Raw genomic sequence first — 15,612 nt, 5'->3', positions numbered from 1 at the left:
CCATCTTCCCCTCAATTTTAACCATCTTCCCTGTCCCTGCTGAAGAAAAGCAGGCCCAAACCATGATGCTGCCACCACCATGTTTGACAGTGGGGATGGTGTGTTGAGGGTGATGAGCTGTGTTGCTTTTACGCCAAACATCGTTTTGCATTGTGGGCAAAAAGTTTGATTTTGGTTTCATCTGACCAGAGCACCTTCTTCCACATGTTTGGTGTGTCTCCCAGGTGGCTTGTGGCAAACTTTAGATGAGACTTTTTATGGATATCTTTGAGAAATGGCTTTCTTCTTGCCACTTTTTCATAAAGGCCAGATTTGTGCAGTGTACGACTGATTGTTGTCCTATGGACAGACTCTCCCACCTCAGCTGTAGTTCTCTGCAGTTCATCCAGAGTGATCATGGGCCTCTTGGCTGCATCTCTGATCAGTCTTCTCCTTGTCTGAGCTGAAAGTTTAGAGGGACGGCTAGGTCTTGGCAGATTTGCAGTGGTCTGATAACTCCTTCCATTTCAAAATGATCGCTTGCACAGTGCTCCTTGGGATGTTTAAAGCTTGGGAAATCTTTTTGTATCCAAATCCGGCTTTAAACTTCTCCACAACAGTATTACGGACCTGCCTGGTGTGTTCCTTGGTCTTCATGATGCTCTCTGCGCTTTCAACAGAACCCTGAGACTATCACAGAGCAGGTGCATTTATACAGAGACTTGATTACACACAGGTGGATTCTATTTATCACCATCAGTCATTTAGGACAACATTGGATCATTCAGAGATCCTCGCTGTACTTCTGGAGTGAGTTTGCTGCACTGAAAGTAAAGGGGGCGAATAATTTTGCACGCATCACTTTTCAGTTTTTTATTTGCTAAAAAAGTTTAAATTATCCAATAGATTTCGTTCCACTTCACAATTGTGTCCCACTTGTTGGTGATTCTTCACAAAAAATAAAAATGTTATATCTTTATGTTTGAAGCCTGAAATGTGGCAAAAGGTTGAAAAGTTCAAGGGGGCCGAATACTTTCGCAAGGCACTGTATATGGTTTCCTATGGGACACGTTCACATCTGAAAGGGTCAGGGACTTTTAACGCAAAATGGTGCTTTATTGGTTCAATATACTTCATTGGAGAAGCTGCAGAAAATAATGTAATGTGTTTTTGCAGCAATTTGTGTTTTTTAATCTGCCCAATAAAAATGCAAATTGCAGTAAAATCACGTGCGCAAAAATCAAAACGCACCGCAAAAGGCACTGCAGAAACAGATCAAATGCAAACTGCATAGGTGTGTATCGAGCCTTATGCTGGTCACACAGATCAATTTTTGGATGAGAATATTCACAAAAAATCTTTGTACATTCGCTGAATGAAAGAATTTTGTTTGAAATTTTCACTTGTTTTTAAAATTAATGTAATATCTGAACGAAAACCACATACACTGTCTGAAATTTCCTTTGACTAAGAAGTTTTCTATTTCTAAATTTTTCCATCACTGTGGTTGAAAATGAACGTCAATTTGACCCACTTTTTTTTTTTTTTTTTTTTTTTTTTTTAAGGTTATTAACCGATTAATTGATTAACTGAAACAATAATCGGCCAACTAATCGATTATGAAAATAATCGTTAGTTGCAGCCCTAATGGCATGACAGGCCCTCTTTATAGTGAGATATAGGGTCAATAAGACCCCACATCTAACCTCTAGGCTGGGAAGCCTGAAATAAATAAAAGAAAAAAAAATGGCAGGGTATTGAGGGGTTACATTTTGGTGAGCAGCGATGTGAGCACTGCAGATGCAGCCCACAGCACCGCTGACACCGATCTCTTCCCCCCTCCGCTGTACCGATCGGTACAGAGATGGGAGGGAGGAACCGACGTCATAACATGACGCCTGTTTGTTTACAAGTGATCGCTCCATCATTTGACGGAGTGATCATGTGGTAAACGGCCGCGATGAGCGGCCATTTACCGTGATCTATGATGCGCCCGGTCACGGATGCTCTCCAGTGCGCGCGAGAGCAGAATTCTCTCAGTTAAACAACCGCCCTGAAGCCGTTAATCGGCTATGGGCCGGTTGTTAATTGGTTAAATGGTGGTTTTGTGTTTTTTTTTTTTTTTTTTTTTTTTTTTTGTATCTTTTCCCAAAAAATTGCGTTTTGGAAGACGGTTCAAAACAAGTAACTTTTGGAGGTTCTGAGTAATTTTCTAGAAAGGATGGGAAGGATAGATAGAGGTGTGTGTTTGTGTGTATGTATTCTCTAGTTTATTTATGTTGATAAACATTTGCCAGCTTTTTTTTTTTTTTTGTTTTGACAGCAGAGTGGCTCTGCACTTGTTACATAAATGAATTGTGGAAATCCTTGATTAACATTGTGGAGGGTTTAATCGAGATCGGATCTCTCTCCCTCTCTAAATTTGTTTTTTCCATCTATTTAAATCTTCTGCCCTTGTTATAAGTTTGGATAGTAGTACAGCTTTTTTTTTTTTTTTTTTTTCCTGCTGCCAGTAAATACCTTATACAGCCCACTTCCTATTTCTTGTCTGGTAAAAAGTCTAGGCTTAGGACATCATGCACAGCTCTTGAGTTTGCCAGGATGGGGGGGGGGTGGGTTGGGGTGAATGAGTCATAAGATGGCCAATGAGAGCTGCAGAGCTGGAGGTGTGCCCCTTTGTAAATCCAGGAAGTGATCAGGCAGCTGCCCAGTTAAAATGGTTACGGTCAGACTCGGTGGAGGAAGATTTCTGCAGCATATTTGGCAAATACAGAATCCAGTATGTGTACATGCATGTTGGCGGGAAGCTTCAGAATGGCAAAGATGTTGTTTTTTATTACAAATTATGTGAGCAGAATGCAGTTCCTCTTTAATTGTGCAGCTCTGGTGGTGGTGCGAGGAACTGCGCCCCGTTATTGGCGGATAAAAGCGAGCAAAGGGCCGCAGTTTGGAGACCAATGCTGTGTAGGTTAAAGAAAGGGTCACCCTTCTCTATAGTTTCAGGGTTGGCTTAGCATACATCTCTGGCTGCACATATGCTGTGACCTACTATATGTATGTTACATATTTGCACATGGAGGAAATACTTGTGATTTCCCACTTCTATTTTTCCACAAAAAAAGGAAAAAAAAAAAAACACGTTTTACCTGGTTGTTTAATGGTATTGCAAAGAGCAGCCCAGATCCTTCTCTTCTAGGGTCTCCCTCTGGTGCTCCAGGCTCCTCCTTTTTGGCAAGTGCCCACATAGAAGGCTGCTTTCTATGGGAGCACTCATGCAGGCTCGCTCTCCAGCCACCCTGTCTGTGCCTATAGACAGATTGGGTGCCTTGGCCCTGCACCTTCATCACAGCATTTGATCTCAGTGGGAGCCTGTTATCAGTCTGTCCAGTAAGGAGGGAGTAGATGGCAGCTAGAGCAGCTGCTCTTGTGCACATTACGGGATCTAGATTGGTTTCAGGTAAGTTTAACTGGCGTCTGGGAGGATCCTGCAGCACAGGTTTTCACATTAATGTATGGAATGCATGAAGTTAAAAAACCCCCCCCCCCCCCCCCCCAAAAAAAAAAACTTAAAGCGGGAGTCCACCGGGACTCCGCGTTTTTGTTTTTTTTTAAAAGCCAGCAGCTACAAATACTGCAGCTGCTGACTTTTAAATAGTGACACTTACCTGTCCAGCGCGCCCGCGATGTCGGCACCCGAAGCCGATCGCTCGCTCGGCTGCCGGGTCCCGCCGCCATCTTTCGGCTTCATTTCCCGGTTCCCTACTGCGCATGCGCGAGCCGCGCGGCGCAATCCGGACGGTCCCCGCTGCCTCTGGGAGCTGTGTGTTTCCCAGCATGCAGCGGGGCACTTGCTGAAGGGGGCGGGCGCTTGCGGAACGGGGGCGTAACCTACGCCCGTTCCGCAGAGAGCTAGCCCGGAAGTGGGTGCAGTTACCTGGATTATCCAGGTAACTGCACCCCCCTCCCCCCTGAAAGGTGCCGATTGTGGCGCCGGAGGGGGGGGGGGGGATTCCGATGAGCGGAGGTCCATTTTAGGGTGGACCTCCGCTTTAAGGCTTTAGAACCACTTTAATTCTAACATGTAGTGTAATGCTGATATTATTATAATTTTTTTTTGTTTTTTTACAACTTTCCACTCTGTGTTTGACATTTTTAGAATATAATACATTCATTGACCTTATGTTTAATATTGACACTATTTTTTTATTTTATTTTGTAGTATGAAGTGTAACAGAACAGAAACTACCACCTGAAACTGCTGCTTCACGTTCAGATCAGTCAAGGAACATCTGCCACAATCGTAACAAATAACACCAAAGAGAATTTGCGCTGAAGACACAACGCTTGATCTGAAACAAGAAGTTTGTGCCTACCTAACAGCTACACAAGAGCACTTCCCAACGCTGCTATTAGTCTTTGTTTTATTCTCAGCGCTGTACTCTGCTTTTGCATTGTGCAGCGGGAGTTGTCTTTCTTAGCTCGATAGATCCTTTTCTCTCACTGTCTCTTTTTAAATACTAGCAACTGACAACCTTTTTGAAACATCTGCTGGCCACAAGAATTGGTAAATACTACTGAAAGTGCAATACCTGGTATTTCAAGAAGGTGGGTTTGCGTCAAACAATAACTGTACTAGGAGCTCACAACTTGTTGGTTGCACACCTAATAACCTAATAACTTGCCTAATTAACCTTTCTTTACGTTGCTAATGTTGCAGTGCATAAAAAGTGTAAAAATTGCATCTGGATTGGTTCCATCTCCATATTTGTCTGGAGGTTTTTAGGGTGTGTGTGGTTCTCCCCCCCCCCCCCCCCCCCATGGTTCTCTTGTTTGCTGAGGGGGAACAAATACAGTGAAAAAAATACAAAATCTTGAGCAGTTTCTCCAGTACAGTTAAACAGTGGCATATGGTATGGGAACTTGCAGATAGGGGCCACAATGCTTCATGCAGTATGTGGGATTCAGACTCTGGTCCCATTCATTATAGTGATTTGTTGCTGTGCATTAAAGCGTGTCATGGCATCTGTTGACATGCGTTGTCAAGGCAACCTATTTTTTTTTTTTGCTACTAGCAAACCACAATGGTTGAAAAGGTGTGTGTGTGTGTGTGTGTGTGTATGTAGATATACATTTTTTTTTTTTTTTTTGTGTGTGCATCGTACCACTGTATATGCCTTGTAGTGTGCTGTGATGCATTCTGGCCTACTGTATAATGTGTTGGAGTGCCATTTACAGGGACTGACACTGCATTGCATAGTGCTGGTGTGTTGCCTTATGCAATGCATAAATTAACGGGTGAGTTTTGGCACACATTGGCCGAATACACAAGTGACACTACCCTTAAAGAAAAGTTTTAAAACATACTAATTACTTGCATTTTATTTGAGACTGTGCTTAAAAGCATCCAGCCAAAGTGGTGTGTTAATGTTGCGGCTCAGTGAACCTGTAGCACTAGAAATGTGGATTGCCTCTGCCAGCCTCCTCCAAAAAAAAAATGTTTTTGCTGCAACCAATGATCCTCTAGCTGCTTTCTTGGCAGATCATCAATCTGATAGGAGTATGTAGGCCGGGAGTTCTAATTGACTGGCTCCATAAAGTTGGGGAAGGGGTGTCAGAAGATTGTCTTGTGAGGTGTTAAATGCTCACTGTGATGTTGCTGTAGAATTTGATTTGTACCTGCTGAATCATTCAGTGAGTTATGTACTGGTACTGGGGCTCTCATAATTTCAGTCATTTTACCACTAGTTCATTCACAGAACACCTTGTATTTCACCACGTGAAACTAATTCAAGGTGAAAGGGCAACGAAATGACAGGGCCTCTTCACGAGACCTGAAGCAAATTGATGCATTCTACAGTAATTGCAATGGAGGTGAGCATTTAACACAAACATAACTTTATCAATGTATGTCTGGAGCTCTGCTTTAAGGTCAGGTCAAGAAAATATCCTGCAAATTAACCACTTTGCTTTCTAAATCCTTGTAGCAATATGCCTCCATTTTCTGAAACCATAAGATTTTCTAAAAGGGCTCTTTTTTTTTTTTTTTTCCCACTTCATTTTTATCTTAAACGTTTTAGTTGGGTGCGTGTTTGAGCATTTTATCAACTCCCTATGTGCTGTCTAAAGCTGGATACAGTTTGAAAAAAAACTGCCGGATTCCTGTGTCGGCATGAGATGTTGATGCAGGGATCTCCTACTGACACATTGTATTCTGTCAGGGCTCCTCCTTGCATCAGAATACACCAATCAATGGCTGTGAGGGCTGATCAAATTCTGTTTTTCCAGCATGCCCGTTCTTAAGAAGCTGGCTGTTGGACTGGCTTTTTTTTTTTTTTTTTTTTTTTTTTTTTTGAACAGACAGCTATAGACATGTGCTTTTAAAGTCAGCCAGTTCCTGCTGAATGTGGGTCATGTATATTGGGCTTAAAGTGGCACCTCCAACACATTCCAGGATTGTTTTATTTTTTGTTTTATTTTTTTTTGTGGTGTTTTTATTTTATTTTTTGTTTTTTTTTGTGTTTTATTTATAGCAGATTTGTTTGCTCTTTTAATTTATAGTGACCAACCCCCCTCCTTATTTCACACTGCAAAAAAAAGAAAAATGGTGTCTAGTACCTGCTGCAGCTTCTAGTGCTCCTTCATTATGGTTGAATCGGAGGCTGTTCTGTAACTGTTAAAGCTCCAATACATCAAGTAGTGTCAGAGCTTATATCTAGCACCCTGTCCACATTCCTGTATACTTATAACCATGATTGGCTGCTTCACTGGCGAGTAGCTATAGTAGGAGGCAGGGAAACTTTGGCACTCTGAGGGATGGGTGGAAATTTGGATGTAATGATATACTTTGAGGTTGCTGCAGGTATATGCAGACATGTAGGACTAGAATACATTTGAATATTTTTTTTCACCGTACTCTGTATAACTTTTTTTGTTTCCTCCCTTTTTTTTTTTTTTTTTTTTTTTCTTTCTTTTTTTTTTTTTGTAGCCCTACAGTGAAATGGGTGACTGCTAATTTTGATGGCTTTAGTTTAAAATGAATCCTGTTAAATGGGATTAGTAAAGCTGGTTACTAAAGGATATTTTCACAACTGAAATATGACATTGCTCTAGTGTGCTTGACCAACATCTGTTTACTTTGTTGCTAATGGCCACTGGACTGTTTCCATGGCTGTTCTGTCATTGACTCATTTTGACCAAACCTAACAATTTGTGGTGTTCTTCCCTATTCTTGATCATTAGGAGCACAGAGAATCCAACCAAAGTTGTTAGAGCGCTTCACTTGGCCTGTGCCACAAAATACTTTTAAGATTGAAACTTGTGTCTGCCTCGAGCTGGCATCTGGATTTGTGCAGATTCACATTTAATGAGACCCTGTCAGGTTTTTTAATTGTAGGTTCCTGCAATAGACAAGGTATGTCTTTCCAGTGGTCAATTTCTCCCACACTTCCTCTTGCAGCATTCCAGCCTTTGGAAAGTAATTTGATACCTTAGAGTGATAGCTGTGTCCCTCATTGTGTGGGTTCTTCCTGGGATCCCCCAACACCCCATCTATTCCATGTCACTGCTGAGGTCTTCATTGATGGAGGTTTTAGAAAAGGACCAGATGGCAATTGCTTTTAGAAGTGATGACTGCTAAAGAGGCTTTCAGAGGCTGCAGTGTTGGAACAGAGGAGATGGTGCTTAATCTGACTTCTGTTGTAGGGACTTTGTAAATCAAATCATTGAGAGACTTGACAAGGTGTCCTTAACCTCCCTAATAGACTGGTGCAAAGTTGCAGACCTAATAGTCCCCCCCCCACCCCCTTCTTCCTGTAGAAGGGAGTGGAAAACCTAGGGAAACATTGAATACTGATGAAAATGGCTAAAGAATGAATGCATGATTGACTAACTTTTTCTTATGCAGGGAAGCTTGGCAACTATAATATATTAGGGGTCATGCTTGGGGTGTGCGTGTGAGTGTTTCATATGGAACATAACATTCTGGTATGATTGCATAGAAAAAACAATTTACATAAAATCATTTTGGATTGTTGTAATCTAGTTGTCTGGTCTGCTGCACCTGTAATACTGAATTTTAAACCTGCATCTTGAATGGTAACCTGTGTGGTTTTTAGATACTTGTTCTTTTTTTTTTCTTTTATGGATTGTATGTGTTGCTTGGGTTTTTTTATTTTTTTTTATTTTGAGTGTGAGAGAGCGTAGTGGTTTGTGGGAGTTGTGACACTTGTATTCTTGTCTTTCCTGTGTTGCTACCCATCTTCCATTCTGCGTCCCTTCATAACCGTGAGTTAAATAAATTGGCATTTCATTGTTCATAGTCCTGAATCCTAACCTGTTTACATACCCTAAAGCTGCCATCTTGCAAGCTTTTTGCTTTTACAGCTGCATGTGAATTGATCAGGTTGTCTTGTTTGATTTTGTTATATGCAGCATTGTAAAATTAAGTTGAATCAGGAATAGGAACATGGCAAGCACCTGGAAAGAATTTGTTGAATTTTCCATGCCGTCTTCTCCCCCTACTGCTTACGTTAGTGCCAACCTGGGCAATGCATCTCCTGTCGGACTGACTTTATCACCTTATGGCCGATCAGTAAGTTATTTCACCGTATTAGTTTAATGATTTATCCCCCACTTAAGCCCATGCAGAACCTGTGGCACATGACATGGTGACTTATTTTTATTTTTTTACCATTTCCATCAATCCGTTAGTGTGTTCACCAGCAACCCCCCCCCCCCCCCCCTTTGTTTCCTTTTTTTTTAATATATATAATATAATTATTTTTTGTTTGCATAGATTTAACTTGCCATCTAATTTTTTTTTTCCACCTTTAGTAGTTCTCATGCCTCTTTCTTTGGAATGCCATTCACTCAAACATTTTATCAGAGTTCTGTGGCAGTTTTTTCTATTTGTAATTAGAGTGCAATCTATTTTTAACCCTACTTTCCCTCAAGGTGTTTTGTTTTTTGTGTATATATTTATCCATTCCACCTATTTGCCTTACAGTTTATTAGTAATGTGCTGTATGATGTTCTAGCTATCTGGTAGAGCAGCGGTCCCCGGCCTCCCTGGGTGTGGGAGATATTTAAATATCTTTTAAAAGTTTTACTTAAGAAATGGAGTAGGTGATCTGTCCACAAAACAATTAAGAGTCCAGCATGAAGATACTGATTGTTGTAATCAAATGAAAAGAACAGAATAAAGAGAATAATAAAATGAACACGAGTGATATCCATGCACCTGGAGTTGTAGGCAAACTTAAATTCTAAAATCGTCAGTTAACTACTGAATGACTGCTAAAGGCTAGCTCCTTGTCCAGGCTAGGAACGCAGTGCCTGTGAAAGAGAGGGGCACCAGGGAGCAGTATAGTATAATTTTGATGTGAATTAAACAGTCAAAATTACACTCGCATGCACTCTGTGAATAAAGGCATGTCACTGTAGAGAGAATGTGCAGGATGGATGGATAGAATAGGTAAACCACTGTGTAGGTGGGATTCCTATACTGGAGCAGGAGACCGCTGGAGCCACTCCAAAATTCCCTCTTGTAGCACAGCCGAAAAGAACTGTCTGGAGTGCCCTCTGTGGGAGAGAGGGTGGCAGTGCAAGACATGCTGGCTCACTCTGCCAATCCCTTGCCACATCGTCTGTCACTAGTCTGTGGCACAGGGGTTGGGGACCCCTATGGTAGAGTGTTACACAAATGAATCGGCTGTGTACAGGTATATCTTGGAAGGGAAGATGGTGACTGTTCTGCTCCAGATTGCTGTAGTGCTGTGACTGGGTTTCTTTTTAAATACTGTATGTGGAGAGCAGAGACTGTGTTCTTTTGCTGAATGTTTAAAATACTACATGCCCCCTAACTGCTCATTAAAGAGTGGTGTTTCTAGTACTCCCAGTTGCTCATTGCTGCTTGGGCTATGATCCTCCACATAGCCTTATTCATTGACGGAATTCTGTAAACTGGTTGTATGCTATGCTAATATTCATTATGTATGTCTGGACAAAACAGAGCAGAGACTGGTTAGAACCTGTCTGGTTTTACACCATGTTCATTTACAGGGTAGATTGCCTTTTGTATCTTTGGAACATAAAGTGGAAGGAAATTGGCTCTTTGGGGCATTAATGGGGGGAAAAAAGAACGCATGCTTTAACCATGTCCCATTATCACTTGTTTAATTAGGCTGTTTCCTATTAGCTGCAGGAGACCCGTGCGTAGATTTCCTATGGATGATTGGCCCTGGACAAATGGACTTTCAGGGTACCCCTGCTGGGTCTCCTGCAGCTAATAGCAAATGGCTCCATTTGCAAATGTGAATGGGGCCTTGCATAATAATATATTGTAAAGCATTTTTCTATTCTGTACTAAAATGACTTTTTAAAGGATAAGTTTGCCTTTTGTAACCACGGCACAGGGTGTAACATGTTAGAAATGCACCGGCCCTACACCCCCCCCCCCCCCCCCCCCCCCGTCCCCATTTTCATAGTGACCGGGGGCTTGCACCTCCCCCCTCCCCCCATGGGCTCACTGTTACAATCTACAAAATGTGCAGCTGTGCTGGGGGCCTGTCTGCCACAGTCATCCAATCAGTGCTTTGTCAATGGAAAAACAAGTCCCAAAAGCCTTTGCTGCTGGTGTCGGCTTGTGGCTCTTAGACCCCATTCACGCTGAAGGTCCTTTCCAGGCTCTTTTGCACTACAAAGGGCGCCTGTAAAGCACCTTAAGCCTCCGTGCTCCTGCGGGACTGAAAAAAGTCCTACATGCATCTTTGGGGCTGTGTATTCACCGCTCCTAAACCGCCCCTGCCATTGAAAACAATGGGCAGTGATGCCTAAGCGCCTGCAAAGCTATTTCCACAGCTACGCTTTTAACCCCTTGTTAACCCACACAGTGCTGCTAAAACTAGCAGCGCTTTATTGCTAATGCAGGCATGTTACCAGTGTGGAAGGGGTTTTGATGAACTACCGGAACGATGTTGAGCGCTGTGATAGTTCACTGTGCTTACTGTCAGTGTAACTGCTTGTTTTGTATTGGAGGTCTGCAGGATATTGGCATTACACCTACAATCTGATCGTGGGTGCAATGCTTTACAGGTCCCAAACAAAATGCGTTTTTTTTTGTAAATTTCTTTAAATTCCACATTTTAAGATCTACAATACACTGCTTTCTGAATATCTTGGCTTTCTAGCTTGGGTCAAGTAAAAAGACTAGTTCTGTGAAGGTGACCATCTTGGTTGTAGTCATGGCTTTGCTTCCTTATGTAAGAACTGCTCAGCGCACCACTGGACCCAACCCAGAGACTGTTTATCTTGATGGTTGGTGGGAGTTGGATCAAGAAGCTGCAGGAGAGGTGCAGCAATATACAGATGTTCTGTGGTCACTCTTGTATGTAAAGAGGGTCACAGTGCATTGCCCAGTTCAGTAAAACGTCCGACATTTGGCTTTTGTGTAAAGCAGCTGGTTCGACAGAAGCCTTCTGTCGAATGAGCTTGCTGGAGAACTAGCAGCTGACTAGCTCCTGATCAGCTCACTCTGCCAATGGCTGAGAGTGCTGGCTGGAGTGTTTTGGTGGTGAGGCTGTTCCCCTGTAAGAACACAACAGCAGGGAATATTGCTGTAGTAAGGTTGTATTGTTGGTACAGTGGCTCTGACCAGAGCTGTCAGGGTTTTTTTTTGTTATTTTTTTACCCGTTAAGTTGAACGAAAATTGACTAGTGGTGTGTACCAGGCTTTCGTTCCTTTCAAAATGAGTGTCTTTGTAAAAGGGCACTCCTCCCCTGTCTTGTTATGGCTGGCGCTTGATAAGTTGAGCAGTGACTTGTTTCTTGGAATTTGTGAACCTAGGTATGGAAATGATCTGTCAGTCTGTAATACATATACAAAGTAGACTGTTAGGTGCAAATAAAGAGGCCATGTGCCTACATTTAAGACTATAATAAAGTTGTCTTTCGATTTCCTGCTACCTTCTGCAGCTGAAGAAACTTTCCACAGATTATACCCCTACATTTTTGTACATATTTGCTTTAATACGAATATGGATGTAATGACCACCATCTAGAAATCGGTTTACCAAAACATTTAGGAAACAAGGCAACTAAAATGCTCTCTACAGTCATATTTAAAGATGTAAAAAGTCTCTGCTGTAAATGTCATTGTGGCCATATGCATTGTAACCAAATTGTACCTTTCCTTTAGATTTATTAACTTTTATTTAGGGCAAGGGGCCCATCTTTTATATGTATAAATTGCATTGAATGTTTGGTAAACCCTTGCCCTATAATGGTTGCCTTGTACAAGCTACAGTATGTGTATAGAAAAATGTTTTATTACTGTCCTATCCCGCTGGGTAAATTTGCTCTCCCCTTTTTTTACCATTGTCGCAAGCTATGAGAATAAAAGTCTGGCCGACGAAAACATGCCCTCTTCATATGAGGATGGCGACTGCCATTATAAATGGGCCCTCTAATCCTTTCTCTGACACTTTTTGGTTTCTCAGCACAACAGCCTGTAACAAGTACATTTAAATTGTGTTTTTACAACTTTTAAATCCTTATGAAATCCTACAGGACACAGTGCATGGAGCACTGGCCTCTTTATGATCTGATCAATAGCTGCTGAGCTAGCGTGGTCAGCAGTGTGCACCCCCTGGCTGTAGAGGATCTAGTTCAGTGACCCATAAGTAAGGGCTACAGTGCTGGCTATAGTCCCCTAAGGGAATGCCATTAAATTGGACTTCAGCCTCATGGAGCTACAGCCAGCACACAAGAAGAAAAATGTCTTATACAGTGCAGCCACAGTTTAGAATGGGAGCACATTCTCCATTGCCCAGAAGTAGTCTGCACTAAGATGCAAGTCAGATTTTTGGGCATTCCCTGCAACAAAAATAAAATTTTTGGGGAGATGATATATTCCCAATTGGAAATTGCATCTAAAGGGATGCATATCCTGCCATTTTCCTCAAAGTCCTTCTGGTTACGCAGCTGATTGATGGTTATAAAATCAGTTCCATACAGATTCACTCAGGAAATGGACACTGACAGACAGCTATTTTTTTCTGAAGAACAAAGGGTAGGAATCCACAAATTTTGTTAAAATCCCTGCAATGTACATTGAGCACCCAAAAGGCAAATGGTGTTTTGAGAGAAAAGCGGCATTGCTCTTTAACCACTTGCCGCCTGCCATATAGCAGAATGACGTTGGCAAAGTGGTTTCAATATCCTGACTGGGCATCATTTGGCATCTTCAGGATATTAATCCACTGAGCGCCCTCGGGGGCGCACATCGCGGCAATCATTTTGCGGTGTGTCAGTCTGACTTAAACACCTTACTGCCGAGGACAATTTTGAGCTTTCAGTGCTGTCACACTTTGAATGACAATTGCATGGTCCTGCTACACTGTACGCAAACGAAATTTTAATCATTTTGAGCTCTTTTGGTGACATTTGATATTGCTTAAAAACTGCCGCCCATAAGTACCCATCTTTTCAGCCTATGTGCTTTCAGTGCCACCTATCAGTGCGGTCAGTGCTCACTCATTGGTGCCGCCTTATCAGTGAAAGAAAGGACCATGCAATTGTCATTCAAAGTATGACAGCACTGAAAGCTCAAAATTGTCCTCGGCAGTAAGGTGTTTAAGTGCCCTGTATTGATATGGTTAAAAACTGACACTATTACTAGATTAACCATACTTTCCCTTTTATGTTTGTCATGAAATTAAAGTGATTGTATATGATCACCTTGTAAAACTCATTCGGTTTAAAATAGAAATGAAAGGCAAAACCTTCTTGTATAAATCTGAAAAAGGGGAAAAAACAACTTTGATCACATTCCCTCTGTTCTCAACTGCATTAGATCAGGGGAGGAGGAGAAGCAGCAGCACACTAAGCTTCTCAGTGAATGGCTCTGTGGGGGGGGGGTTAATTTTTCAGGGCGAGTCTGATCATGGAGGAGAGTACAGAGTTCCCAGCATAGTTGGAGAACTGACCACGCTGTGTTCTCCCTATTTTAGTATGGTTTCGTTTTTTAATGGGAACACCAGGGATTTCACATAAAGGAATCAATGCAGAGACCTGGATACTTTCTCCTACAAGTACATGGTACAGCAGGCATATATCAAGAATTTGAAGTGGGGTAACAAACAAGTTAAACACCTGTGAGAGTAGGCTCTTATACAAGCGGTCACTCCCAGACTTGTGTGCTAGTCCAGAGCTATGACACCTTTTGGCATATATTATATTTTATTTATTTTTGGGTAGGGAGGTGTATTATATACAGAAACTAGTTGTGGTGTGTTTTGTTTTTTATTTTATTTATTTTTTTGTGCTGTCTTCTCATTTTACTTATGTGACTTTATCACAGCTGTATGTGATGGAGAAACTCTATACTCTATCATCAGAACCCCTCACCCCATCTGGTGCTGTCCCTGTTACTCATACCTCCAGTTCTTATGGTTCTAAAAAGCAGAAGAGGACTCCTTTGTACCAGAGATCTGTAAGTCGGGCCATGTATAAGTGCACAGCATGGCTTTGTAGAGTTGGAAGATGTGTGCACGGTTTGCTTATAACACACTAAGCTTATTCATGTGTGTGTGTTCTGTTTGTACAGTGCTATGGATTCCATTTTTGGTACTTGTTGGATTTAGTACTGGAAAGTGCTGCATGACTAACTTTCTTCCTGTAACACTCACGATTGCTTGGCAGGATCGAGGTGGGAGAGCATACGGTCTTTCCGATCTACGTGATCTTCTGTCCCATGAAACTGTTTACAGTCCTGTGTAACGGTTGCTGGCTTTTTTGGCATAGCTGTTGAAACCAGGTCTTGAGGGACAGTGGATTTTACAAAGTCCACTTTTCATAAGATCTACATTACACTTTGAAGACATGGAGGAGGAGAAACTTGCTTCCCAGAAAACTCATGGGGGATGCATCCTGACCATTTTGCAATCAGGCCTTTATCAACAAACTTATGGATATATATATCTCTCTATCTCTCTTGTTCAGGGTATTTCTCATGTGGTTCTACCATTTGCCCTCCAGTGACTCCATGGGATCTGAATTTTTGTTCTTGAAGCAAAAAAAAAAAATCATACTTTCTCTTCTATTCACTGACCGACACAGCTCCTCTCTGTAACTAAATGGGTTGTATAGCCTGCCATTAGGAGAACTAGGCAAAATTGTTAGACAATACACAGAACTTTTAATCTCACCCCAGGGGTTGACCCTGTGCTTATCAACTCTCCTCACTGCTCCCAGCAGCTTCAGTTTTTATTTTGCCTAGTAAGGAGAATGACCTAGGAACCCTGCGGGCCCTCTTGGTCCATGTTTTTGCTGCAGGTTTGATGTTTTTTGCGCAAGATAGAAGATCCCAGGATCTTTCATCAACTGCCAGCTGGGTGACAGGCTGGTTAATGATATCCTTTTAGTCTCCCCAGTCTGGCCATCGATTGTGCACAGGCCGCAGCTAAGGCTCGGTAGGCCACAACATGCCTCAGCTCCAGAGGTGGTCGGTGAGCTTCAATGCTCCAGGGTGTACATATGACCAGGCTACTGCTGTCTGGATCACAGTATACCAGGCAAACGGCTACCCTGTAACTGCGCAGGAGTAGGTCTGAGATGGAATGTCTCCCAGATCTTCAG

The 15,612-nt window shown here is 42.1% G+C and overlaps 1 protein-coding gene across 8 annotated transcripts in view; it reads left to right on the top strand.

Annotated features, from left to right (window-relative positions):
* The window catches only part of CSDE1 (cold shock domain containing E1), a 127,653-nt gene that overhangs the window by 22,893 nt on the left and 89,148 nt on the right, over nucleotides 1–15,612 (top strand). For 4 of the 8 annotated variants that reach the window (XM_077481601.1, XM_077481598.1, XM_077481603.1 and 1 more), the window contains exon 1: nucleotides 14,336–14,467. In XM_077481601.1, coding sequence (XP_077337727.1) covers nucleotides 14,345–14,467 — 123 coding nt within the window. In that variant the 5' untranslated portion in view covers nucleotides 14,336–14,344. Of the gene's footprint in view, nucleotides 1–4,198; nucleotides 4,585–8,409; nucleotides 8,570–14,335; nucleotides 14,468–15,612 lie in introns of those variants that run through there. The other 4 variants (XM_077481602.1, XM_077481599.1, XM_077481600.1 and 1 more) reach the window with 3 other exon arrangements.

The sequence above is a fragment of the Lithobates pipiens genome, unplaced genomic scaffold (assembly GCF_037356315.1).
Source record: "Lithobates pipiens isolate NorthernLeopardFrog02 unplaced genomic scaffold, aLitPip1_a1.2 Scaffold_16, whole genome shotgun sequence".
NCBI classification, from domain to species: domain Eukaryota; kingdom Metazoa; phylum Chordata; class Amphibia; order Anura; family Ranidae; genus Lithobates; species Lithobates pipiens.
The sequence above is the reverse complement of the archived record's forward strand: the minus strand, read 5'-3'. Positions and strand labels throughout refer to the sequence as shown.